The sequence below is a fragment of the Mauremys reevesii genome, linkage group 5 (assembly GCF_016161935.1).
Source record: "Mauremys reevesii isolate NIE-2019 linkage group 5, ASM1616193v1, whole genome shotgun sequence".
Lineage (NCBI taxonomy): Eukaryota > Metazoa > Chordata > Testudines > Geoemydidae > Mauremys > Mauremys reevesii.
The window spans coordinates 80212011-80239207 of NC_052627.1; the positions used below are offsets into that span (position 1 = coordinate 80212011).

Genomic DNA, 27197 nt, shown 5'->3' on the forward strand with positions numbered 1-27197 from the left:
AACTTGGTGTCATCTGCAAACTTTATCAGCCCACTCCTACTCTTGGTTCCCAGGTCAGCAATAAATAGATTGAATAAAATCGGACCCAAAACCGAGCCTTGAGGAACTCCACTGGTAACCCCCCTCCAACCGGACAGTTCCCCCTTCAATACTACCCTCTGCAGTCTCCCCTTTAACCAGCTCCTTATCCACCTCTGGATTTTCATTTCGATCCCCATCTTTTCCAATTTAACCAGTAATTCTTCATGCGGTACCGTATCAAACGCCTTACTGAAATCCAGATATATTAGATCCACCGCATTTCCCTTGTCTAAAAAATCTGTTACTTTCTCAAAGAAGGAGATCAGGTTGGTTTGGCACGATCTACCTTTCGTAAATCCATGCTGTAATCTATCCCAGTTGCCATCGGCCTCATGCTCCGGAACCACTCTCTCTTTTAAGATTTTTTCCATGACTTTGCATACTACAGATGTTAGACTAACAGGCCTATAGTTCCCCGGGTCACTTTTTTCCCCTTCTTGAATATAGGAACTACATGAGCTAATCTCCAGTCAGTCGGTACAATCCCCGAATTTAGGGATTTATTAAAGATTATCGCTAACGGGCTAGCAATATCCCTCGCCAATTCCCTTAATATTCTAGGATGAAGATTATCTGGGCCCCCCGATTTACTTCCGTTAAGCTGTTCAAGTTTGGCTTCTACCTCAGATACCGTAATGTCTACCCCCATATCTTCATTCCCATCGGTCCCTCTATCACTATTCCTTAGCCCTTCATTAGCCTCATTAAAGACCGAGGCAAAGTATTCGTTCAGATATTGTGCCATTCCAAGATTATCCCTAATCTCCACCCCGTTTAAAGTTTTAAGCGGTCCCGCTTCTTCTTTCTTGGTTTTCTTCCTATTTATATGGCTAAAAAACCGTTTGCTATTGGTTTTAATCCCCTTCGCTAGGTCCATCTCCACTCGTCGCTTTGCCTTTCTCACAGCTTCCCTGCACCCTCTGACCTCAATAAGGTAGGTTTCCTTGCTGATCCCTCCCATTTTCCACTCCTGGTACGCTTTCTGTTTTTTCTTAATGACCCCTCTAAGACGCTTGCTCATCCAGCTTGGTCTAAAACTGCTACCTATGAGCCGTTTCCCCCTTCTCGGGATACATGCCTCTGACAGCTCCTGCAACTTCAACCTGAAGTAACCCCAGGCGTCATCTGCCCTTAGATCCCTAAATATGTTAGCCCAGTCCACTTCCCTAACTAGTCGCCTTAATTTAGTAAAGTTAGCCCTTTTGAAGTCGTACACCCTAGTCTCAGATGCACTATTGATTATCCTCCCATTTATTTGGAAACGAATTAGCTCATGATCACTCGAGCCAAGGTTGTCCCCTACAACAATTTCCTCAACAAGGTCCTCGTTACTCACCAAAATCAAATCTAAAATGGCATCCCCCCTCGTCGGTTCAGCAACCACTTGATGAAGGAATTCATTAGCTATCACGTCTAGGAAAAGCTGAGCCCTATTATTATTACTAGCATTTGTTTCCCAATCTATATCCGGGAAGTTAAAGTCCCCCTTACTTCTGTGGTGCTGCTGGCCACACTGGGGCTATGCTTGGAGAGTGGGGGAAGGAGGGCATAAACCATTATAGACACAAAAAAGAGAGGCCTGATCAAATAAGTTAGTGAACCATTGTATTAATCTAATAAAAATCTCAGGAGGAGCAAGTATGTGACCATGCTCGCTACACAGTGAAGCAAGGAGAAGGCAGAAAAGGAAGAAGGTAGAATTATCAGACCAATATAAAAGAACACTGCTTTTTATGCTTATATTCTTTGTCAGCCCATCATGGATGACAACAACAACAACCCCAGAACAAATTCTAAAATTTTGGACATACTGCGAAGTCCATCTTTTCTGACTGTGCTTAGCAGGTGAGTTATTATGGGTAATTGTGATTATATTTTGGACAAACATTATTATGGATCATTTGGGTACAGACTATTTAGTGTAATATGTTTTTTAATTGTCTGAAGAGCACGCTGAGTTTAGGTGAGACTCTTCAATTTACCTAAATGAAAACATATGATGCATCAGATATTTAACGGTGTGAGCAACTATGATATAACAGTGAGAAGAAAAATGTATAGGGACATAATTTGTATGGTCCACTTTGATACATATTCCAGTGCGTGATGGTATTTTTTTATATAGATTATAAAATTGATAAAAAATTTCAACACCTTCCTGTCTCTTACAATTCTTAGGTTTAGCTATATCAGATGCTGGTAAAAGCTCTGGCTCAATTTCCTTTATTGTCCTTGACTTGTTTCTTCATTTTTGGTGTCACCTAAACTGTACTTACTCACTTAGATAAAAATCACTAAATCAGAGCCTGACACTGTTAGAAGTATCAGCAATAAGGTATCAGCAGAAGCTGCAGCAGTGAAGTATTGGTGAATCAATGTACTAATACTGTGACAAAGTTCCTTCCCTACCTTGGTGGGTCCTGCACTTATTGGCAAATTTGCTCGCCTCACAGATTCACCCTGTGGGTCGGGAAACAGCCCAGAGACCTTCCCCTCTGGTAGAAGCCACAGTCCAGGTCAATTCCTCCTGTGTTTGATCAGGAGTTGGGAGGTTTGGGAGGAATCCGGGCCCACCCTCTACTCCGGATTCCAGCCCAGGGCCCTGTGGACTGCAGCTGTCTAGAGTGCCTTCTGGTACAGTTGCACGACAGCTACAACTCCCTGAGCTACTTCCCCATGGCCTCCTCCCAACACCTTCTTTGTCCTCACCACCAGACCTTCCTCCTGATGTCTGATAATGCTTGTACTTCTCAGTCCTCCAACAGTATGCCTACTCACTCTCAGCTTCTTGCACGCCTCTTGCTCCCAGTTCCTCACACACACTTCCTCTCCTCTGGCCTGACTAGAGTGAGCCCTTTATAGCATCAGAGGGGCCTTAATTAGAGTCAGGTGCTTAACAGCCTCACCTGACTCTTAGCAGGTTAATTGGAGTCAGGTGTTCTCATTAGCCTGGAGCAGCCCCTGCTCTGGTCACTCAGGGAACAGAAAACTGCTTATCCAGTGGCCAGTACATCTCCCTTCTACTACTCTGCTGGTCCCCGCGGTGCGCCAGAGGCTGGTCTTGGCAGGAGTCACCAGGGTCAGAGACCTCCTGGACTACGACCGGGGAGACTGGCTGGATCCCCTGACGCTCGCTCAGCGCATGGGGCTCTCCAGCCTTCGTACCCCCCGGCGCGTACTTCAGGAGGTGAAGGCCGCTTTACTGCCCGCTGCTCGGGTTTACCTCAACCGGGTCCTGCGAGAGGGCACGCCCCGACCACCTTCCACCCCGGGCCCTGTGGATCTTTTTATCGGGCCCCTGCCCCGTGGCCCCACTCACCCCCCTCGCCCTTTCACTGCAAGCCGGCTGCCCGATCTGCAGCCGGTTTTGTTCCAGACCGCGCCAAGGAAACATCTGTACACGCTCGTGCTCCACACGCTTCACTACCTCACCCTCGCGTCCCGCCCCGATACGAAATGGCGGGACCTCCTGCCACCTCTCGAGGGTGAGGAGCCCCGGTGGGCCAGCCTGTATTCTGCCCTGGTCCCGAGGCCCGCCGGGGATGTCAGTTGGCGGCTCCTTCACGGGGCCGTGAGCACGGGCGTGTACTTGGCGCGATTTACCCTGTCCCCAAGAGCTGCCCCTTGTGCGGTGTGAAGGAGACCCTGGCACATGTTTATTTAGAGTGCGCCAGGTTGCAGCCCCTGTTCCGGCTCCTCTTGGATCTCCTATTGCGTTTTTGGTTGCACTTTTCCCCTCACCTGTTTGTCTATGCACTCCCTATCCGTGGCCCCACGAAGTCGCGGGATCTCCTTGTCAACCTCCTCTTAGTCCTGGCCAAACTGGCCATCTATAAAACCAGGGAGAGGAGGTTGGCCGATGGGATTTCCTGCGACTGTGGGGCCTATTTCCGCTCCTCCGTCCGTTCACGCATCCGGGCGGAGTTCCTCTGGGCGGCGTCCACTGGCTCCCTTGACGCCTTCGAGGAGCAGTGGGCGTTGTCCGGGGTTCTCTGCTCGGTGTCCCCATCTGGTTCCCTTCGTTTAGCCCTGTGACCTCACTCCCGCTCCTGTTTTTTTTCATTAGTTGTCCCACGTACTTACTTAGTGTCCCGGACCTGTGGATCCTCTCCTTAGGCTGGGGGGAGGTCCTTTAGTAGTGGGCGGGCTTTGCCCGCCCACTTCCTGGATACTAATAGGACTACTCTGCTGGTCCCCGCGGTGCGCCAGAGGCTGGTCTTGGCAGGAGTCACCAGGGTCAGAGACCTCCTGGACTACGACCGGGGAGACTGGCTGGATCCCCTGACGCTCGCTCAGCGCATGGGGCTCTCCAGCCTTCGTACCCCCCGGCGCGTACTTCAGGAGGTGAAGGCCGCTTTACTGCCCGCTGCTCGGGTTTACCTCAACCGGGTCCTGCGAGAGGGCACGCCCCGACCACCTTCCACCCCGGGCCCTGTGGATCTTTTTATCGGGCCCCTGCCCCGTGGCCCCACTCACCCCCCTCGCCCTTTCACTGCAAGCCGGCTGCCCGATCTGCAGCCGGTTTTGTTCCAGACCGCGCCAAGGAAACATCTGTACACGCTCGTGCTCCACACGCTTCACTACCTCACCCTCGCGTCCCGCCCCGATACGAAATGGCGGGACCTCCTGCCACCTCTCGAGGGTGAGGAGCCCCGGTGGGCCAGCCTGTATTCTGCCCTAGTCCCGAGGCCCGCCGGGGATGTCAGTTGGCGGCTCCTTCACGGGGCCGTGAGCACGGGCGTGTACTTGGCGCGATTTACCCCTGTCCCCAACACCTGCCCCTTTTGCGGCGTGAAGGAGACCCTGGCACATGTTTATTTAGAGTGCGCCAGGTTGCAGCCCCTGTTCCGGCTCCTCTTGGATCTCCTATTGCGTTTTTGGTTGCACTTTTCCCCTCACCTGTTTGTCTATGCACTCCCTATCCGTGGCCCCACGAAGTCGCGGGATCTCCTTGTCAACCTCCTCTTAGTCCTGGCCAAACTGGCCATCTATAAAACCAGGGAGAGGAGGTTGGCCGATGGGATTTCCTGCGACTGTGGGGCCTATTTCCGCTCCTCCGTCCGTTCACGCATCCGGGCGGAGTTCCTCTGGGCGGCGTCCACTGGCTCCCTTGACGCCTTCGAGGAGCAGTGGGCGTTGTCCAGGGTTCTCTGCTCGGTGTCCCCATCTGGTTCCCTTCGTTTAGCCCTGTGACCTCACTCTCACTCCTGTTTTTTTTCATTAGTTGTCCCACGTACTTACTTAGTGTCCCGGACCTGTGGATCCTCTCCTTAGGCTGGGGGGAGGTCCTTTAGCAGTGGGCGGGCTTCGCCCGCCCACTTCCTGGATACTAATAGGACTACTCTGCTGGTCCCCGCGGTGCGCCAGAGGCTGGTCTTGGCAGGAGTCACCAGGGTCAGAGACCTCCTGGACTACGACCGGGGAGACTGGCTGGATCCCCTGACGCTCGCTCAGCGCATGGGGCTCTCCAGCCTTCGTACCCCCCGGCGCGTACTTCAGGAGGTGAAGGCCGCTTTACTGCCCGCTGCTCGGGTTTAGCTCAACCGGGTCCTGCGAGAGGGCACGCCCCGCCCACCTTCCACCCCGGGCCCTGTGGATCTTTTTATCGGGCCCCTGCCCCGTGGCCCCACTCACCCCCCTCGCCCTTTCACTGCAAGCCGGCTGCCCGATCTGCAGCCGGTTTTGTTCCAGACCGCGCCAAGGAAACATCTGTACACGCTCGTGCTCCACACGCTTCACTACCTCACCCTCGCGTCCCGCCCCGATACGAAATGGCAGGACCTCCTGCCACCTCTCGAGGGTGAGGCGCCCCGGTGGGCCAGCCTGTATTCTGCCCTGGTCCCGAGGCCCGCCGGGGATATCAGTTGGCGGCTCCTTCACGGGGCCGTGAGCACGGGCGTGTACTTGGCGCGGTTTACCCCTGTCCCCAACACTTGCCCCTTTTGCGGCGTGAAGGAGACCCTGGCACATGTTTATTTAGAGTGCGCCAGGTTGCAGCCCCTGTTCCGGCTCCTCTTGGATCTCCTATTGCGTTTTTGGTTGCACTTTTCCCCTCACCTGTTTGTCTATGCACTCCCTATCCGTGGCCCCACGAAGTCGCGGGATCTCCTTGTCAACCTCCTCTTAGTCCTGGCCAAACTGGCCATCTATAAAACCAGGGAGAGGAGGTTGGCCGATGGGATTTCCTGCGACTGTGGGGCCTATTTCCGCTCCTCCGTCCGTTCACGCATCCGGGCGGAGTTCCTCTGGGCGGCGTCCACTGGCTCCCTTGACGCCTTTGAGGAGCAGTGGGCATTGTCCGGGGTTCTCTGCTCGGTGTCCCCATCTGGTTCCCTTCGTTTAGCCCTGTGACCTCACTCCTGCTCCTGTTTTTTTCATTAGTTGTCCCACGTATTTAGTTAGTGTCCCGGACCTGTGGATCCTCTCCTTAGGCTGGGGGGAGGTCCTTTAGCAGTGGGCGGGCTTCGCCCGCCCACTTCCTGGATACTAATAGGACTACTCTGCTGGTCCCCGCGGTGCGCCAGAGGCTGGTCTTGGCAGGAGTCACCAGGGTCAGAGACCTCCTGGACTACGACCGGGGAGACTGGCTGGATCCCCTGACGCTCGCTCAGCGCATGGGGCTCTCCAGCCTTCGTACCCCCCGGCGCGTACTTCAGGAGGTGAAGGCCGCTTTACTGCCCGCTGCTCGGGTTTAGCTCAACCGGGTCCTGCGAGAGGGCACGCCCCGCCCACCTTCCACCCCGGGCCCTGTGGATCTTTTTATCGGGCCCCTGCCCCGTGGCCCCACTCACCCCCCTCGCCCTTTCACTGCAAGCCGGCTGCCCGATCTGCAGCCGGTTTTGTTCCAGACCGCGCCAAGGAAACATCTGTACACGCTCATGCTCCACACGCTTCACTACCTCACCCTCGCGTCCCGCCCCGATACGAAATGGCAGGACCTCCTGCCACCTCTCGAGGGTGAGGCGCCCCGGTGGGCCAGCCTGTATTCTGCCCTGGTCCCAAGGCCCGCCGGGGATATCAGTTGGCGGCTCCTTCACGGGGCCGTGAGCACGGGCGTGTACTTGGCGCGGTTTACCCCTGTCCCCAACACTTGCCCCTTTTGCGGCGTGAAGGAGACCCTGGCACATGTTTATTTAGAGTGCGCCAGGTTGCAGCCCCTGTTCCGGCTCCTCTTGGATCTCCTATTGCGTTTTTGGTTGCACTTTTCCCCTCACCTGTTTGTCTATGCACTCCCTATCCGTGGCCCCACGAAGTCGCGGGATCTCCTTGTCAACCTCCTCTTAGTCCTGGCCAAACTGGCCATCTATAAAACCAGGGAGAGGAGGTTGGCCGATGGGATTTCCTGCGACTGTGGGGCCTATTTCCGCTCCTCCGTCCGTTCACGCATCCGGGCGGAGTTCCTCTGGGCGGCGTCCACTGGCTCCCTTGACGCCTTCGAGGAGCAGTGGGCGTTGTCCGGGGTTCTCTGCTCGGTGTCCCCATCTGGTTCCCTTCGTTTAGCCCTGTGACCTCACTCCTGCTCCTGTTTTTTTCATTAGTTGTCCCACGTATTTAGTTAGTGTCCCGGACCTGTGGATCCTCTCCTTAGGCTGGGGGGAGGTCCTTTAGCAGTGGGCGGGCTTCGCCCGCCCACTTCCTGGATACTAATAGGACTATTCTGCTGTTCCCCGCGGTGCGCCAGAGGCTGGTCTTGGCAGGAGTCACCAGGGCCAGAGACCTCCTGGACTACGACCGGGGAGACTGGCTGGATCCCCTGACGCTCGCTCAGCGCATGGGGCTCTCCAGCCCTCGTACTCCCCGGCGCGTACTTCAGGAGGTGAAGGCTGCTTTACTGCCCACTGCTCGGGCCTACCTCGACCGGGTCCTGCGAGAGGGCACGCCCTGCCCACCTTCCACCCCGGGCCCCGTGGACCTTTTTATCGGGCCCCTGCCCCGTGGACCCAATGGACCCCCTCGCCCTTTCTCGGCGAGCCGGCTGCCCGATCTGCAGCCGGTTCTGTTCCTGACCGCGCCAAGAGAACATCTGTACACGCTCGTGCTTCACACGCTTCACTACCTCACCCTCGCGTCCCGCCCCGATACGAAATGGCAGGACCTCCTGCCACCTCTCGAGGGTGAGGCGCTCCGGTGGGCCAGCCTGTATTCTGCCCTGGTCCCGAGGCCCGCCGGGGATATCAGTTGGCGGCTCCTTCACGGGGCTGTGAGCACGGGCGTGTACTTGGCGCGGTTTACCCTTGTCCCTGACACCTGCCCCTTTTGCGGCGTGAAGGAGACCCTGGCGCATGTTTATTTAGAGTGCGCCAGGTTGCAGCCCCTGTTCCGGCTCCTCTTGGCTCTCCTCTTGCATTTTTGGTTGCAATTTTCCCCTCACCTGTTTGTCTATGCACTCCCCATCCGTGGCCCCACAAAGTCGCGAGATCTCCTTGTCAACCTCCTCTTGGCCCTGGCCAAACTAGCCATCTATAACACCAGGGAGAGGAGGTTGGCCGACGGGATTTCCTGCGACTGTGGGGCCTATTTCCGCTCCTCCGACTGTTCACGCATCCGGGCAGAGTTCCTCTGGGTGGCGTCCACTGGGTCCCTTGACGCCTTCGAGGAGCAGTGGGCGATGTCCGGGGTTCTCTGCTCGGTGTCCCCATCAGGTTCCTTTCGTTTAGCCCTATGACCTCACTCCCGATCCTGTTTTTTTCATCGGTTGTCCCACGTACTTAGTTAGTGTTCCGGACCTGTGGATCCTCCCCTTAGGCTGCGGGGAGGTCCTTTAGCAGTGGGCGGGCTTCGCCCGCCCGCTTCCTGGATACTAATAGGACTACTCTGCTGTTCCCAACTGGCCTGGGTCTATCACAATACCTATTACTTATTAAGAGCAAGAACGTTCTAGCCTAACCCCATACAGTCCAACAAGCAAAGTTGAAGCCTAATGCTCAAATATAAGAGAGCTACTATACATCCAACTGTCCAGTCTATACCTACATAGCCACCACAATCCTCGGGATATGGGTCACCTAAAAAAAAGCTGAGAGACTGATGCATTCAAAGCCAAGCATCTAACATTGCCCGCAATTTCCTTATACCCATATGGATGTAATGGCAAATAAAATCATATTTTTAGAACTTGTGTGGCAAGTTACCAAATGAGGGGAAATCCTGCAAAACCCAACAGTTTTGCTCTGAATTGTGGAACAGAAAAATGTTGGCATTCACACCTCATTTTTTTCATTACTGTGGCAAGGCAGTGATTCTATGCAGAAAAAATGGCCACTCTGCCTTGCTAAAAAACTGCCTGTGTCGCAGGCTTGAAGATGACAAATTTTTGGGATGGGGAATTCTGAACCCTGTAGGTCTTACTATTTGATCATTAATTATTATTATTTGTTAAAGGACAATACTGTACTAAGTATTATAAAAGCCTTGTGCTAGACCTAGCTTGTTCTTCTAGCCACTTCTGCATCTGTGACAGAGTTTGTTTAATAGCATGCCTGGAACAGTCCCTGCTGAGGATGATATTAAGCTTTAATTAAGTCTCTTAATGTAGACACAGGAGAAAATGCTGGAAAACTAAAAAAAATTCTCTGGTGTATCTAGTCCTCATCTGAGTGATGAATTACACCTTCTCCAGGATAGAACAATGTATTCTTCTCAAAGGCGCCCAAAATCTCACTTAGGCTGGTAGGGCAGTGTATGACATCTGTTAGATCACTATTTCTGCCCAAGATAGCCCACAGGAGCCCATCAGTCCTATACCTCATGCACTGTTTGGGCTGGTCTATATGGGGAGTACTAAGGAGGAGGGTTTTCAAAATGTTGCCATTTTAATGTCACAGAGCTGTATTCTGCATACAACTTTTCTTTTAAAAGCTCCTACAGCTAGTGTAGGTGTTTGGTGCGTCCAGAGGCAAAGATCTGGTTAAATGCAAAGTTCTGAAAACATGACAATGTCAAAGAATAGTATGGTTGTGATGGATGAAAAGTACAGAGTTGTCTGGGAGCTTCAAGTATGCAAGATATAGAGCCATTATTTATCCCTGGAGTAACTCTGTTGACTTTAGTGGATTTACACCTGTGATGAATGTGGTTCATAATGTGTAAGGTTAATTTCCTTTGTTTGTTCTAGAAACCTCACAAGTTTGTCTCTACAGAGAATTCAACTTTTAACAGTGATGGGTCTGAGCTGCATTATTTGGATCTGGACCGGGACTATTCTTTATTCAGTGATGTCTGGGATCAAGGGTTTTAATTAAGGTGCATCTACAGTTTTTAATGGTTTCCACTGTGAATGCTGAAATGGGTTTCACAAGCGGATAGCGAGTCTAAACAATGATATGCTGAAATATATATATAATTCAACCAGCATAAGCCATAATAATCTGTTTTAACAATATTTGGGGTGGGGTTTGGTTGGAGGAGATATTTAGGCATAAAATCAATAACATTCCACCTGCAGGTTTTTCACCCATGAACCAGTAATAAGTGCACTCTGTAATAAGTACACTGTGTCCAATCATAATGATATATAATGAAATTGCATGGAGTGCATTCCCTTGTTACCCTTTATTTATTGGAAATCTACTCTCATATGTTGTACATAGTGTACTGTAGATAGTTATGTCAAGTTATTATGACTGATTTAAAGTCAAATGAAAATACAGTACGTTTGGTATTGGGCAAGATCTCTTCTTGTCCCTAATGAACCGTGTTCTATTAAGAAGAAACAATGTGCCAAAATGAAGCAGAGGTTTAGATGATTCCAAGAACTCTCTGAAATGTTTTATACCCTTGTTTTTTAAACAAAAAAAGAAGAGAAGGAAGAATCTCCTTTCTGGGTTTTGTAGCACATGATATGGATTCACGTGTACCACACAGCCTAAAACGGGGTACACTTGCCCAGATACTTGGGGGAAAAAAAAAGTCCAAACTCTCAGATCTACAAAAGTGATCTCAATATTATTATATTTTTAGCATCCAAAAATGTGCTTACATCTGTGATACTCTGCTCTTGCCATTTGAAACTCCCATGCATGCTAATTGGAACTGGGATCCATGTGGGTTTGAGAAAAGAATTTCAACCTCAATAAACAAAGAGAAATTAGGAAAATGAGCAACTTAGAATATGTAGGTCCATATCATGTCTCATCCTGCAGAGAGGATGCAGATGGCACAAATACTCCTTCCCACCCATCTCTTGCGCACAGGGCAGCTGTAATTTGGTTGCCAGGAGCTGGTGAGTACAGAAAATCAGCATTGCTGGAAGCCCTAGCTGGTCCCAGAGGAGGACGACTTGGTGGAGTGGGGTCATACCAGCACATTGACAGAGCTGCACTTATAGGAATCCTACTGACATCTTTTCAAAGATGCACCAGAAGCCAGTTCCTAGTACTTCCTTTCAACATGAGTGGCAGCATACTACCTTTCAAAAGTAGGATCCCAGCAAGCAGTGCCACTTAGGGTACGCCCATACTACCTGCCCTGGTCGGCGGGTAGCGATCAACTTCTCGGAGTTCGATATATCGCGTCTCATCTAGACGCGATATATCAAACTCCGAACGCGCTCCCATCGACTCCGGAACTCCACCACCGCGAACGGCAGTGGCGGAGTTGACGGGGGAGCCACGGCCTTCGATCCCGCGCCGTGAGGACGGGTAAGTACTTCGAACTAAGGTACTTCGAGTTCAGCTACGCTATTCACGTAGCTGAACTTGCGTACCTTAGTTCGAAACCCCCCCCCCCCAGTGTACACCAGGCCTTAGGAGGTGCACCACTAATATAATTATTAATCACATTTATTATGGGAGTGCCTAAGGGCCAATCATGAGCGGAGCCCCACTGTGCTAGGCACTGTACAAACACAGAGAAGTACATGGGCCTCCAACTCACAGCACACCTTTCCTATTGCACATAATTTTACCATCTGTATAATACGATGAGCCAGATAATTTACTTTCAATATGTAACTTAAACCCACCTCCCAACTTTAACTGGATCCGACCTTTTTGCAATACCCTTTTGAAAAATATTAAACTGTTCATTTCTACTTTGAATAGTGCAACAGGTAGTTTTACCCAGAAAACACAAGCTGTAATCATGGTAATGTGAGTATACTAACTAGAAAAGTGTTAAGTGATTCAGGAAAGATCTAAAATAAAAGTTGGAAAAGTTTAATATACCACACTGCTTTCTGTGGACTGTGCAGAAGAAGGAGCTGTAGACTTTTGTCCCACATCTTTTGGAGGCATCTGTGGATTGTCTGGAAAAAGCCTAGGTGGATGTTCTTGGATTTCAGGCTCTGCTTTATTGTCAAGGAGGGGAGCTATCTGAATGGAAAGAGATGCTGTGTGTATCTCAGGCACAGGGTTACAGGTGGGTGAAACAGGCCTTTGTGAAAATGTTGGCTCTTCATTAGACTTGGGCTGCTGCTGTGTATTATGAGGAACATTACTCAGTGAGTCTTGTGTCCGGGTTAATTTCAGAGTAGAAACTCTGCGTTTTTTAGATGCTTGTCTGTGGCCTTGATGAAGAGTAGCTCTAATGCCAGCTACTGCTTTTGTGCTTGTGTTGGAGACTGAGGCCAGTGGTTTAGTAATTCTTTGTGCATAGGAGATGCCTGTGTTAGATTTTTTAGAATACATTGTCCTCTGGATAGCCTCCTCGTTAGTACAGTAGACAGTATCTGAGGAGAGTTTTTTAGTTGGCTTGGTCGTTATTGACTGGAAATTAATTTCATCCTTCATGTGATTAGTTATTCCAGATCTATGAAAACTTTCTTTTCTAGGGGGTGGCAGAGGTGCCTTATTTGCCAAAAGCATCCACACACAGCAAAATAACATTGAAGAGAAACAGAGAGAAAGTAAATGTTAGCAGAAAAAGTAACTTGAGTTAGACTCGTAACTTCAAATGAAAGAACAAGGGCCTGATCCAAATTCAATACAATGGAAAGACTTTGGATCAGATACTGCACTGTACCTGATAATAATATTGTATTTTGATGTCTAGGAAATCACAGATTCCATTTGTTAATTAAAAGAGTGAATTGTGATCCAAACTGAGTCCATAATATCACATATATTTTATTTTGCACCGACACTACTGTTTGAGAATTATCACCAAATTTTAGAGATTTAAATAGTTCATAAAATGTACTTGACATATCATTTTAGCCGAAAAGCTACTATTTATGAGTAACATACATACATATTATACACACACACACACACACACACACACACTTTCTCTTAAAGCTTTTGGATTAAAATAGTAATGCAAATACTATTATAAATATGTTTCTGAATTAAGCCATATTGTTTTGTGGCATTTTCTATAATTGTTATATAGTTTAGCAAAGTTAGTTGAAGAACAATACTCCTGGTTATTCTTAAATTAATCTAATTCAATTTTACAATCAGTTATTATTTGTTCCATAAAGAAAGTATTTCTTTGGAGTGTAAAATATTAATCAATACTCTTTGAAGTCCGAATACAATTATATAAGGGTTTTGATTGAACCTGGCCTATTTTTATTTGCATACAGCCTTGCTCTTTGAAAGTAGTTTGTTGTGTTACTGAACCAGCTGACTTGTATAGTGTATGTTTATGTGTACAGCAGAAACAGATAATACAACACGTAATAAAAGGTGCAGGTGCTACCAGGAACACATCTGGATAATGCACTATAGGGTATCACAACTGCATATAATGCACTCGTAAGCTAACACTTATACTTAATACCAAAGGATGAAACTGTGTGTGTGAAGGTTTACCTGAGTTGGCGACTTCTTTTCTTGTAGGTTTGGCCGGACACTTCTAAAGCCTTTTGCTGCAAGAGATGAACTACTAGCGTCTCCATTCAATGTCTCTCTACTTCCATCATTGTAAGATGTCCAAGCTTTTGTGAGGAAAAAAATCAAAACAAATTTTTGGTAAATAGTCCCTATGTATCCATGGTACCATAATAAATCTACCTATTGAACAAACTGTTGAAATTACAGCTTTCTAGTCAGTAGCTACAATTACTATCGACAATATATACATCAAAAGGAGAGTTAAATGGATAAGCCTGAAGCTACAACTTCTCAAACTGTGATTTTTGTCAGCTAGATGAGCCTAGATCAGTATTGTTACTATTTTACTTATATTGTGATAGCTCCTATGATATTCATGGATTCATAGACATATAGATTTTAAGGCCAGAATGGACCATTGTGACCATCTAGTCTGACCTCCTGCATAACTCAAGCTATAGGACTTCCATTCATTCTTGCTTCAAGTCCAATAGCTTTGGTTGAATTAGAATTCCTTTTTAGAAAAACATCTCATCTATATTTAAAAAGAGTTCCAGTGATGGTCAATTGTTCCAATAATCTGTTCTTCATTTATAATCTGAATCTGTCTTCCAACTTCCAGTCTCATAGACTCATAGACTTTAAGGTCAGAAGGGACCATTATGATCTTCTAGTCTGACCTCTTGCACAATGCAGGCCACAGAATCTCACCCACCCACTCCTGTAACAAACCTCTGACCTATGTCTGAGCTACTGAAGTCCTCAACTTGTGGTTTAAAGACTTCAAGGTGCAGAGAATCTTCCAGCAAGTGACCCGTGCCCCACGCTGCAGAGGAAGGTGAAAAACCCCCAGGGCCTCTGCCAGTCATGGGATCCTGTTATTATACCTTTGTCTTTTTAGACTCATATTTCTGTTCCTCATAGTCTAGTTATTGTCCAAATATAAATGAAGACACATTCCTGACCTGAATATGTGATAGACTGGAAGATAAGATGAAGGGTAGGGAAAAGGAATACAATATGCAAGCATGGTTCTCAGGGTAATGATTGGGATATGTATTCCCTGTATTTGCATGGTTGACTTCAAAAGAAATCTTCAGTGCTATTGAAATGCATGATGGTGAATCAGTAGGTTGCATCCTTCTATCTGAGTAAGTTTTTAGCCAATACTATTGTATTACACTACTGTGCTGCTGGAAATGCTATCTTTTGGATGAGACCTAAACCTGAGGTTTTAATCACTTGTAATTATTAAAGATGTAGTGGCACTTTCTTTAAAAGTAGGTGTTAGACTCAGTATTCTGGATAAATTCCTCCCTGTATTCCTTCCCGATAATTTCAGTTTGATAAGACATTTATCACTTTCTGTCCTGATCTGTTGTGATGCATTGTTAAACCATTGCTGCATTTCAGTCTAGAGGTGGCTGCACTAACTAGTGAGCATTCTGTATTACACATCCCATAGAAACAGGAACAAAAGAGACTGTATGGCATATATGATATCTAACTAACTGTTGGACAAAATTGTCCTGGAAGCCTTGACGTCACTTCGAACAGGTGGTTGTCTGCTGGAGGTTCTCAGTCACAAGTTTCACCTGAGATAGTTTGCAAAAATCAGTAAGGCCTGTAAGATGAACTGGGATCCATTTGGATGCATGATGCTATATAAATGGAAGATTGCTATAATTCATACATATACAATACCAGTACACTTACGCATAAAGAAAATAATGTTTTATTTACCTGAATCTGGAGACTGAGAATCAGGTCCTAAAAAAGAAATAGCAAGTTAGTGTGTGCTGGAAATTAAAATACTGTAGGCAATTCTGTTAGCCTTTTTGGTGATGGAACAGTATGCTGCCTGTGACACTGGGTCTGGTTCTACATTCCTTGCACACTCAGACCTCATATTGACTTTGGGGAAATTTTAAGATATGCAAGGATTGTAGAACTAGGCTCACAGTATACTTTGATAAGAACATATATTTTTTAAAAAGACAGCGATTTTGATCAAATTGTAGTAGGTTGGGTGATTTTTTGATGGATGTGTTTGTTATTGTTCTGTGTATGTGGTGCCAAATTCTGTACCGATTTATACCCACTCTGGCCCAGCAAAATCACTAGGGATGTGCAGTGTAACTTGGTCAGAATTTGATCCATATTGTCTTATCAGGTGAAGCCATTTTCTTAATAATCAAAATCACCGATCCTAACAATATTGAATCATTCTGAGTACTGGGCTAATTAAATAAAGGTATCTGAGAGAATCTAATGGAAACTCAAGGATAATAGTGGTGGTGGTGCTTTTTAAAGTCTGCAGCCGCTGCTGCTACCAAGAGAATTTAGCCATGAGTTAATCACACACTCAGTGAGCCTCCACCACAGTCAAACTAGCCTTGTCATAGAGAAATGGATTTTAAGCTATATATCTATCTATCTATCTATATCATTAGTCGTTTTTCCCCACAACTTTAATTGCCTATGCTTCAATATGCGAGGATATTTTCTAAATGCATCAACGAGTCTTCTTTGTACTGAATTAAGATAATTTCATAGACCATTTTAAAGGAGTTGATGTAACTGTATGTGTAGAAATTAATCTAATTTAAGGAAGCTCAACAGTAATTGTTATAGTCTCAGAAGAGCCAGTTTACACTATACAGAAAAAAATCGTTTCTAATAAATTTCCTCTGATCTTGCACAATTGGGAAAGATCTATATAATAGGTACTAACTGTTTTATTGAAATTATATACTCACAACTTGCCCTCTGTTACCTATATATACACACACCTCTGAATATTGCACTGTAAGTAACCAATGTTTACTGCTCAATTAAATTACATTTTATCAAGGATTATATTGTGCTATGACAATTACTACACTGTGGTTATTTAAATCACTGCTACATCAGACAAGGAATAAAACAAACAATATTGTTGCCTGGTTTTTCAATAAACTCTATAATTTGTCTTATTAAATCTAGATACCAGAAGAAATGACACTGTTTTAAGAGGGCATGGAGAAGCTTCATTCAAAAATCAAGGGGGCTATACATGGGTGATGTGAGATTTTTGGATGGTGCCAGAATGTGGGAAACTGCAGGATGTCTCTAGAGTGTTTGGCAAAGAGAAAGACAGAAATTCTGTCCATATATACAGTATATTGGCATGGGGTACGTTTGGGTGTGTGATATTAGATGATCTAAAGGAGACTAATTTGAAAAATGTTATCCACATGTATGGAATTCTTTTTCCTTTGGAAAAATTTCATACGGATTCTTCATGTGCGACAATCCAATCCACTAGGTTAGAATTGGCACTATGGACCATCACTACCTTTATGGACTATTAAGTACAGTAAACAAGACCTTTTAAAGTCTCAGTTTGCAGGTTTACATGATAAACCATACTGACTTTGCAAGAGGTGTTTTGAAACATCAGGCCAATAATATGCATTTTCTGAAGTCTATAATGGATACACACAAAACAACCCCCTAAAAGCCCAATTCTGCTACCCTTATTCACACGGAGTACCATCTTATTTTGAAGTAGTCCCACTCATTTCAGTTAGATTCTTGTCCTTGTGGATTAGATGCTCACATCTGGACTTCTTGTGAAATTTATAAAAATAAACTTTTCCTATTTTGTATTTATTTTTAGAGCTAGTCCACAATTTAGACCATCTATAAACAAAGCTAAAAATACCAAAAGCTGTTTGTGTGTTGGAATTGTAAAAAATGACTGTTCTTTATTTTTTGTGCATTTTAAACACTCCAGAAAAGCTGACAGGCTCACAGTTAGCATAGTAAGTATCAGCCAGGAGTGAAATTTCATGGCCAACCTAGTATTTATCTCTAAATACAGAGGTTTACATTTTCTGACAGCCCTTTAACCAGAGCTGTGCAGATGGAGACTCTTCAATTGAATGTGCTAGTATGCATTCAGGATGATATATATTGTAATTGCTATAGTAGTATATCACTTTGGTGACAAAGTGTGAAAGCTACTTTTGAAAATCTGTTGAAACATCAAAAAGAACAGGAGTACTTGTGGCACCTTAGAGACTAACTAATTTATTTGGGCATAAGCTTTTGTGCGGTCCAGCCCACTTCATCAGATGCACAGAATGGAACATATAGCAAGATGATATAGATAGATAGATAGATAGATAGATAGATAGATAGATAGATAGATACACATACACACACACACACACACACACACAGAATATGAAAAAGTGGAAGTACCCATACCAACTGTAAGAGGCTAATTAATTAAGATGAGCTATAATAAGCAGGAGAAAAAAATGTTTGTAGTGATAATCAAGATGGCCCATTTTAGACAGCTGACAAGAAGGTGTGAGGATACTTAACAAGGGGAAATAGATTCAATATGTGTAATGAACCAGCCACTCCCAGTCTCTATTCAAGCCCAAGTTAATGGTATCTAGTTTGCATATTAATTCAAGCGCAGCAGTTTCTCGTTGGAGTCTGTTTTTGAAGCTTTGCTGTTGCAAAATTGCCACCTTTAAATCTCTTACTGAGCGATGAGAGAGGTTGAAGTGTTCTTCTACTGGTTTTTGAATGTTATGATTCCTGATGTCAGATTTGTGTCCATTTATTCATCAGTATATATTATGATAAACTCCTAGGTGTTGTGAAAAATTGTGCACTCATTCTGTGAAGAATCTTTACAGTTCTACCCTCAAGGTTTTTGACAATTTTTTCTAGTTGAATGACCACAATGATGCAATGGAACACTGGAGTAAATAAAATGGGGATCTTGCTGAGGGTTCATCTTAGACCTCTCATTCCCTCACTCTTCTGCCTCCTTTGTGTATTACACTTGTTTGGAACAGCCACTGAATGCCAAACTAGTGCAAGGTAATCACATAGGTTTTCTGCCCTATTTATACCTAGCATGTAATTTACACTGTGATTTAAGTCACCACTGAATACGGTCAACAGATATGCATTCAAGTTTTACTTCCTTAAACTAGCTCTCAATATAGTCCTCTAATTAAGAAATAGTTTTGCCTCTATTGAATATTTTCTGTGTTTTTATTCTGTTTTTAAATGTCTAGAAACATTCTCTTAAAAATAGGATTTTTGTTTCATAAAAGTATTTGGCTCCTATTACTTATTTCACAACTGAAATTATAATCTTCCATTTGTGATAGCACAATAGTCTCAAACTGGTTGAAACACTGGGAGCAGAGAATTATAGCTTTCACAGAAGCCACTGAGATATTAAGAAACAAACCCCAGTTTTCATGCAAGTTCTCCTATTAACAAAATAGGGGACTAAGATTGGGCAGGTACGAAGAAAGGGAAAATACCCAAAATACTTGTCAGAGAGGCAAGATTATTATTTTTTAAATTAAATCAGCTTTTCAAAATTTCCCAGGAGGTTTCACCTATCCTTCAATGACCACTACATATAGCTAGATGAAAAGTAAGATTACATTTTCAGAAACAAAATACGTTCAGAGATGTTGGCTTCATGAAACTATATAAATTAGACCTTGCCAGTGGAGTAGCCATTTTGATTACCCTTCTGGCAAACTAATTCTACAGAAACATATAATGTTACAGAAAGCCGTTCAAGTGTGATATCCCACTGGTTAGTTATACCTGAAGCCAATAGGTTTGGAGAACTTTGAACTCTCTTCACAGCTGTTAATGTGACAGACATTGCAGCACGTTTGCGAGCACAGCCACCGCTATCTGGAAGCACAAAACGATATAGACACAGGCCCAAGACAAAGGAAGCAAGCACATGCAACATATTACATGGTGTGAGATATGCCAAACGTACATCAAAAACATGTGCAGTTAGGAATTGCTGCTGATAGTTGTGTGTTTTTAAAACCCACAGATTAGCAGAATACACTGTAGGTTACCTGGAGCTCAGGATATCTAATATGGTAAGTATTCAGTACATAATACATTGTGACAATGTGTGCATTCTGGTGCCAGAAGGGCTGCTTATGCGGAGTAAGGCTACGAGTTGGTCAGAGAGGTCATGGATTCTGTGATTTGATGTGATCTCCACGAGTGGCTGAGGGGCTCAGGCTTCCGTGATATATTGTTTATTGCATACATCCTGCCCATGACTTTTACTAAAAATTGACAAAATCTTAGCGTTATGTATAGCTAATAATGCACAAATAGTTAATCAAGATGATGGATTAAAAGCTGCATAATACTTGTCAATAATCAGCATTGTAAAGCCATTTTATTGTTGGCACAAGAAAGGCATATTCACAAGACAGGCTTATGTTTTATGGCATGACAGTGTTTTTGTAGTGTACTTTTGATCTATAGAGGATATTTTAAACACAAGTGACAAAAATTTATCATATTTTCCTAGGTATGGAAGAGGAGGGAGACTATATCCCTGTTCTTCTTTTTAAAGACTCCTCATTCTGGCAGCTCTTCTTAATGGAAGATTGACGTTCTTGCCTCTGGAGCCCAGTAATGTCCTGGGAGAATCAGTGGAGATTAACGCAAGGTGCTCTCTCAGCTATGACACAAAATAAAAGTTTGGGACAGATCTAAGATCACTGTGAAGAAATCAGAACACACAATTGTCTCCCTCCTCAGCACTTGAGGAGTTAGGGGAAAATCTCAGATCATCCTTTTCTTCTCCATTTATTCCCCTCTTCTTTCTCTCCTACTGACTGAGGGCTGGAAACAGTATGGAGATTCTGTGCCCATTGGCACTGTATCACTGTTATTGGCAGCAGTTAGCATGTCATGGGATTGGACCTTTCATTATGGGGCAATCACCGTTCTCTATCATATTTGCAAAAACAGTTCAGAAAATATTCTGCTTGGGCACTTCTAGTTAGAATCAGCTTTTTCTCTGCTCTTTGCTAATATTAAAATTCTTTACCTTATTATTCTTTTTGGCTGAAATTTTCAAAGGAGCTAAAGTCAATGAGACTTAAAATCATTGGGAGTTGGGTGCCTTAAAGCCTCTTGGAGAATCCCACCCTACAATTTTCAGAAAAGCTCTGTGATAGACAATAATGTTTAAACATAAATGATATTTATCTATCTGAGATTATTATATACATCAGGTGTGAGCTGAACCACAGGGGCATCTTTAACCTAGGTCAAAAGGTTAATGCTCCAGGTATCTGTAAACTAACTCAGACATTCCAATGGAAATTTCAGAGTGTATTGGCATTGAACCTTGTGGCATGTGTGTTAAACTGTTGCTGATGCTGACAAATATCTGAGTTGCTGTCCTCAGGTTTAAGTCTATCAAATCACCTCCAGTTCTGAGACATGAGGCAAAAGGTCAAGTGATTTCAGCCATCTAATAAGTGGAATAATCCTAAACAATGTATTGCTTGGAATTAATAATTTGTATTATGCATCTGAAAGAAAGGGAAATGGTCATCACACCTGCACATTTGCTGGAAATTACTGACATAAATATGACAGAGACATAATTTACTATAACGTTTCTCATTCTTGTCCTTTCCCCTCAACTAACATGAGATGACAGATCTCATTGCAACTGCTGATCATAGAATTCAAAGAGTAATACAGTAAGTCCTTATTATTTCATTGCATCTTCATTACCATATTGTATTCATATCTATTTTTCTCTAATATGAAAGTATTACAAGTATCATGTTGAAAGAATACTCTATTTGATTAGTAAATGCCAATAGTCTGGTATTTGATTTTGATGTGTGTTGTCACATTGTCTAATCAAATGGAATACAAGCTTTATTCTATTTTTCTAGAAATGTTTTAATTTAGTTTCAGAGCAGGAAAAGGGGAACAGGGATGTAGACTGCCATTCGGGGAAAGACACAATGCTGCTGACACTGCATGAGAATGAGGCAGGTTGGACCACTACATCTCCAAGCCAAAGTAAACTCAGCAAATAATTACAACATGTCATTCTGAACAAATATTTCACTATTATAATTTCAAGAAACACTATCCCAAATACATTCCTTGTAGAACTTACACTCATAGAATTTAAGGCCAGAATGGACCATCATGATCATCAAGTCCAACCTCCTGTACATCATAGGCCACAGAACCTCACCCACCCCCTCCTGTAATAGGCACACAACATGGGGCTGAGCTACTGAAGTCCTCAAATCTTGATTTAAAGACTTCAGGTTATAGAGAATCCACCATTTACTCTTGTTCAAACCAGCAAGTGACCCATGCCCCATGCTGCAAAGGAGGGTGAAACCCCAGGGTCTCTGTCAATCTGACCCAGGGGAAATTTCCTTCCTGACCCCAAATATGGCCACCAGTTAGACCTCTTGAGCATATGGTCATGACCCATCAGCAAGACATCTGGAAAAGAAATCTCTGTCTACAAAACCTTGGCAGAATCAATGAAGTTATAAAGCAGGGCTCTATTTGGCCCATTATCTAATGACATGCTTGACATTGCCTCTTACATATCCCATCATCAATAGGAAAATGTATACATTGCAATATACAATGTATGTATATGACATGTATCTATATAAACACAGATCTATTTACAGGAATACACTGTGCATATATACATAAGCAACATTGAACTAGATATTGACTAATGTTGAATACATCGAAATACAGTACAGATATATATTCTACATATTTGTATCATATTAGATTTTTAAATATTTTTCTTTTATTCATCTTAGACATAATCTTGCATTCCATGCTCAGGGTCTCTGACTGAATTCAATGGGAATTTTGTCTGAGTGAGGACTGGGGGAACAGGCTACTTGTGTATGACTTTCAAATTATACAACTATCAAACAGCTCATTCTCATCTTCTAGGCCCAACATTACTCCACCACGCCTACATCGCAAAACTTATTTCATATTGCATCATCCCACACGTCTCTGCTCCACCAGACATCCATAAACATTTTATGCACCAATAATTCTGCTTATGGAATGCTCGTGTTTGTTGGATAATTCGTAATTACAAATTTATTTATAAAAATCTAAGTCTCTGCAGAAATTGGTGGAAAATTAAGCAACTGATTCAAGTCAAAGTTTGGCGTAAGAAATGGTATGTGGAATCACCATCACTTTTCATCATATTCTTAAATTGGATGTTAAAAATGGTAGACAAGTTGAAGGGTGTGACATTGGGTGATCTAGAGTTATGCTTTTCAATTTATGCAGATGACATTGTGTGACTGGCATCCACATTTGAATTAATGATGATACTCTTCACAACCTTGGAACACTGGTGTAGTCAACTTGGATTTACAATAAATGCCAAGAGAACAAAGTGGTTGTATCTCGGAAAAGTGCTGAAATGCAGCAACAGTGAAGTTGTAGAACAAGTAAAATCTTATGAGTATCTAGGAAGCTTGATCAGTGCCGACAATTCCATCAAGAATGAGGTTAAAAGGAGATGTGCTTTAGTTACAAGTACTGTAGAGGAATTGATGAAATTATGGACTGATAAAATCCTTTGTTTGGTACCAAAGTGAAAATTTATCAAACCAGTGTACTATCAGTATTATTGTATGGACTGAAAGCAGCTACATTAGATGAAACAAACATCAGAAGCCTGGAAGTGGTAGAGATGAGAGTTTTTTGAAAGATGGTACATAGAATGTGAAATGAGTTGAAGACAAATGAAGTTAGAAGCAGAGTAGGATGGGAAATCACGGTACAGGATTGGCTGCAATGGAAAAGATTACAATGGTGGGGACACTGTAGAAAACAAACAGATGATAGGATGCTAAAGAAAATAATGAAAATGCAACAAAAGTCAGTCAGACCTAGAGGCCGACCACTGACTAAATGGTGGGACATTGTACACAAAAAGTCATGATCTGGCTGGGCTTAAAGGAGGATCAAGCCATGGACAGGAATGAATGGTGATATTGTACTGCTCCCCAAATCTGTAAAGATGCTTTGGGATGAGAAGAAGTCTCTTTGTAGTTAACTCACAAACAGGAAGACAGGCTTAATTCATTGATTGATTACCCATGTCTGCTGTAACCCCCATACTACTTAACTTCTACGCTGAGGGGCAAATGAGGATATCTGATACTTATATACACCTATTTAAAATGTTTATGTGTGTATAAAATTATACCCACGTATATTTTATTTATATATACAATTTCCATCTTCTCAGTCCTTCATGTCTCTTGTTTTCTTATAAATCCATTGGGTGTAGCAATCATATCTTCTACAACACCGACATAATGAGCCCTGATTCTGATTAGGCTTCTAGGCACTAACACAACATAAACATTAAGTAGTAATTCATAACTGGATAACCTATTCACTGAATAGTATGCTCAGCTCTGATTAGGATGAGATCCTATCCCATTTTGATGAGATGCTATCATAGGCTCTTACAAACCCTCTGGACATGCCACTCCCATTGAAAGAGGAGCAGACAAATAATCAGCTTTAATAGGTATTACAACTTTGGGGATGGGAGAAAGGAGAGTGAAAGATAGCTGGTGGCACCCCTCTGCTCCCTTGTCTAGCTCTGTGCAAGGATGGCCCTCACTTTCCTCTGGGAGCACTAGGATCCATGTTGCATCCCCCTTTCCTGAGTCATATGGGCTGTGGGAAGAAAGAAATTCTAGGCAGAAGCCAGCCGCTAAGGGTCAGAGAAACAATGGCTGGTGGGAGCAGACACAGAAGCAATGGCAGCAGATTCTGTAGAAGGAACTGTTGGATATTGATGATGTTATTAGACTGTTTTCGCCAGTTTTTGCTCTGGAAATTGACTGTTTGTTCCAGCCCCCCACCCACAGTCTCTTCATCATCTCAGTCTTACTTTACCTGCTCTGAGTGCTCCCCTCCTTCCTTCCTTCAATCCCTCTTCTCCCCTTCCTAAGCCTCCCTCCTCCTTTCCTTTGCCTTTCTGTTTAGCTAATCTTCCCTTGCTAATCCTCCACCCAAAGAATTAAAAAGAAAAAACACCCTAGCCCCACCAACCTTCTCTCCCCAAAATAGTGGCCCTAACATGACATTTGCCAGCCATCACTCTGTTCCTCTACTTGTATGTTGCATCCCTTTTCCTCCCCTTGGTTTGTCTTGTCTATTTAGATCTTGAGCTTTTTGGGGTAGACACTGTCTATTACTTTGTACAGTGCCTAGTGAAATGGGGCCCTGTTTTGAGTTGGTCCCTAGGTCCTACCAAAATACTAATCATAATTATATTAAGTTCTATAGAAGAGGGCTGACTTAGAGGATCAAGATAATATAATTTTCTTCATTTAACCAAAAGTGACTTTATGGCTGAGTCAGAGACTCTACAGGGACCAAGTATTTCTGTTCTTGTCTCCCAGACAAATTGGATAAATTCCTAAGAGATACATCATGTGATGACTTACATTAATAAAGTTAATGCACCTATGTTTTGCAGCCTTCCAGAATTGTGTACTCTCTTCCCCTGACTGCTTTTTATGTGCTTCATTTGCTAGCAGCTGACTTGTTCAATCATTTTAAAATTAGATGCATTTACCAAGCATATTATCCCTGTAAAACTCCTGACTAAAATATTTATGGGTGGACACCAAGGATTTGTTTTTGCAAATTAACTTAGACCATTCATTATCCATCTGTGCCAAAAGACAATATCAACATTTGCATACTGCTATGAAATATGCGATATGTACATTTATTCACTCTGTAAATCCACAGCAGTTCAGCCTTTGTTTTCTTAGGGAAAGATTTCACCCCGACCTGAAAGAAATCTTTCATGAACTCCCCCGCTCCGTCCCCCCCTTCAGGCCTTCAAACAATCCCTCAATTTCTCCACACTCATTATTAGAAGCAAGATCTCCTCAGAGCAGGACACACCAACTCAAAGCATGAGCAGACCCTGTCAGAACAACAGACCCCAAACCTGCAGACATATTTCCACTGCTAAAATGATCAGCACCCCACACAACCAGAATTGCTAACTTTCTATTAGAGAAAACCGAACACCCTTGTCCTGCCCCCCTACCCCACCCCTTCCCTGAGGCCCTGCCCCTTCTCCGAAGTCCCGTCCTCATTCACACCATCCTTCCTCCCTCCATTGCTCACTCGCCCCACCCTTGCTCACTAGCCCATTTTCACTGGGCTGGTACAGGGGGTTGGGGTGCGGGCTCCGTCTTGGTGTGTGGGGTCTGGAGTAGGGCCAGGGATGAGTGGTTTGGTGTGTAGAAGGGGACTCCGGCCTGGGGGGGTGGGGCCGAGGGGTTCAGAATGTGGGAGGGGCTCTGGGCTGCAGCAGGGGGTTGGGGTACGGGCTCCAGTAGGGAGTTTGAGTGCAAGAGGGGATGAGGAGTGCGGGCTCTGGGCAGCACTTACCACAGGCAGCTCCCGGAAGTGGTGACCTGTCCCTCTGGCTCCCAGGTGGAGGGGTGGCCAGGGAGGCGCTGCGTGCTGCTCCCACCTGCAGGCGCTGCCCTGCAGCTCCCATTGGCTGGAGACACATGCCGCTGCTTCTGGGAGCCATGCAGAGCTGGGCAGGGAAGCCTATAAGCCACGTTGCGCCGCAACTGGACTTTTAATGGCCTGGTCAGCGGTGCTAACCAGAGGCACCAGGGTCCTTTTCAACTGGGTGTTCCAGTCAAAAACCTGGCAACCCTACCCACAACACAGCTTTCAACATCCATGAGTCCTACACATACCTATCACAACAGGTGGTGTACCTCATCCAGTGCACTACATGCCCCAATAACAACTATGTGGGTGAAACCAGACAATGAATGAACTCACACAGAAAATGATAAAAGACCAAAACACCCTATTACCTGTGGGTGAACACTTGTCACAAAGTGAACAGGAGGACTTGTGGCACCTTAGAGACTAACAAATTTATTTGAGCATAAGCTTTCGTGGGCTACAGCCCACTTCTTCGGATGCAAGTCTGTCTGTTTCTGTACGAGTTTTTTCATGAAGTTGATGGATTTCCACTCCATACAGCTAAATGCAGTGCCTTGCATAATGACAGGTTTCAGAGTAGCAGCCGTGTTAGTCTGTATCCGCAAAAAGAACAGGAGTACTTGTGGCACCTTAGAGACTAACAAATTTATGCATCCGAAGAAGTGGGCTGTAGCCCACGAAAGCTTATGCTCAAATAAATTTGTGGATTTCTTTTTGTGGATACAGACTAACACGGCTGCTACTCTGAAACCTGTCACAAAGTGATCACTCTATCTGACTTCTCAGTCCTCATCCTCAAAGGAAACCTTCACAACACTTTCAAAAGATAAGCCTCGGAGCTTAAATTCATTACTCTGCTAGACACCAAAAGTCATGGACTGAACAGAGACACTGGATTTATCTTTTATTACAACAGTCTGTGACCCACTATCCCCCTCTTTTTTGTCC

General features: G+C 44.5%; 1 protein-coding gene across 6 annotated transcripts in view; it reads right to left on the reverse strand.

Annotated features, from left to right (window-relative positions):
• Positions 1-27197, reverse strand: part of SORBS2 (sorbin and SH3 domain containing 2) — a 434202-nt gene that overhangs the window by 112131 nt on the left and 294874 nt on the right. For 5 of the 6 annotated variants that reach the window (XM_039539823.1, XM_039539825.1, XM_039539827.1 and 2 more), the window contains 4 exons: positions 19491-19583; positions 15600-15626; positions 13836-13960; positions 12246-12866 (listed from right to left, as the gene is read on the reverse strand). In XM_039539823.1, coding sequence (XP_039395757.1) covers positions 12246-12866; positions 13836-13960; positions 15600-15626; positions 19491-19551 — 834 coding nt within the window. In that variant the 5' untranslated portion in view covers positions 19552-19583. The remainder of the gene's footprint in view (positions 1-12245; positions 12867-13835; positions 13961-15599; positions 15627-19490; positions 19584-27197) is intronic. The other variant, XM_039539828.1, reaches the window with a different exon arrangement.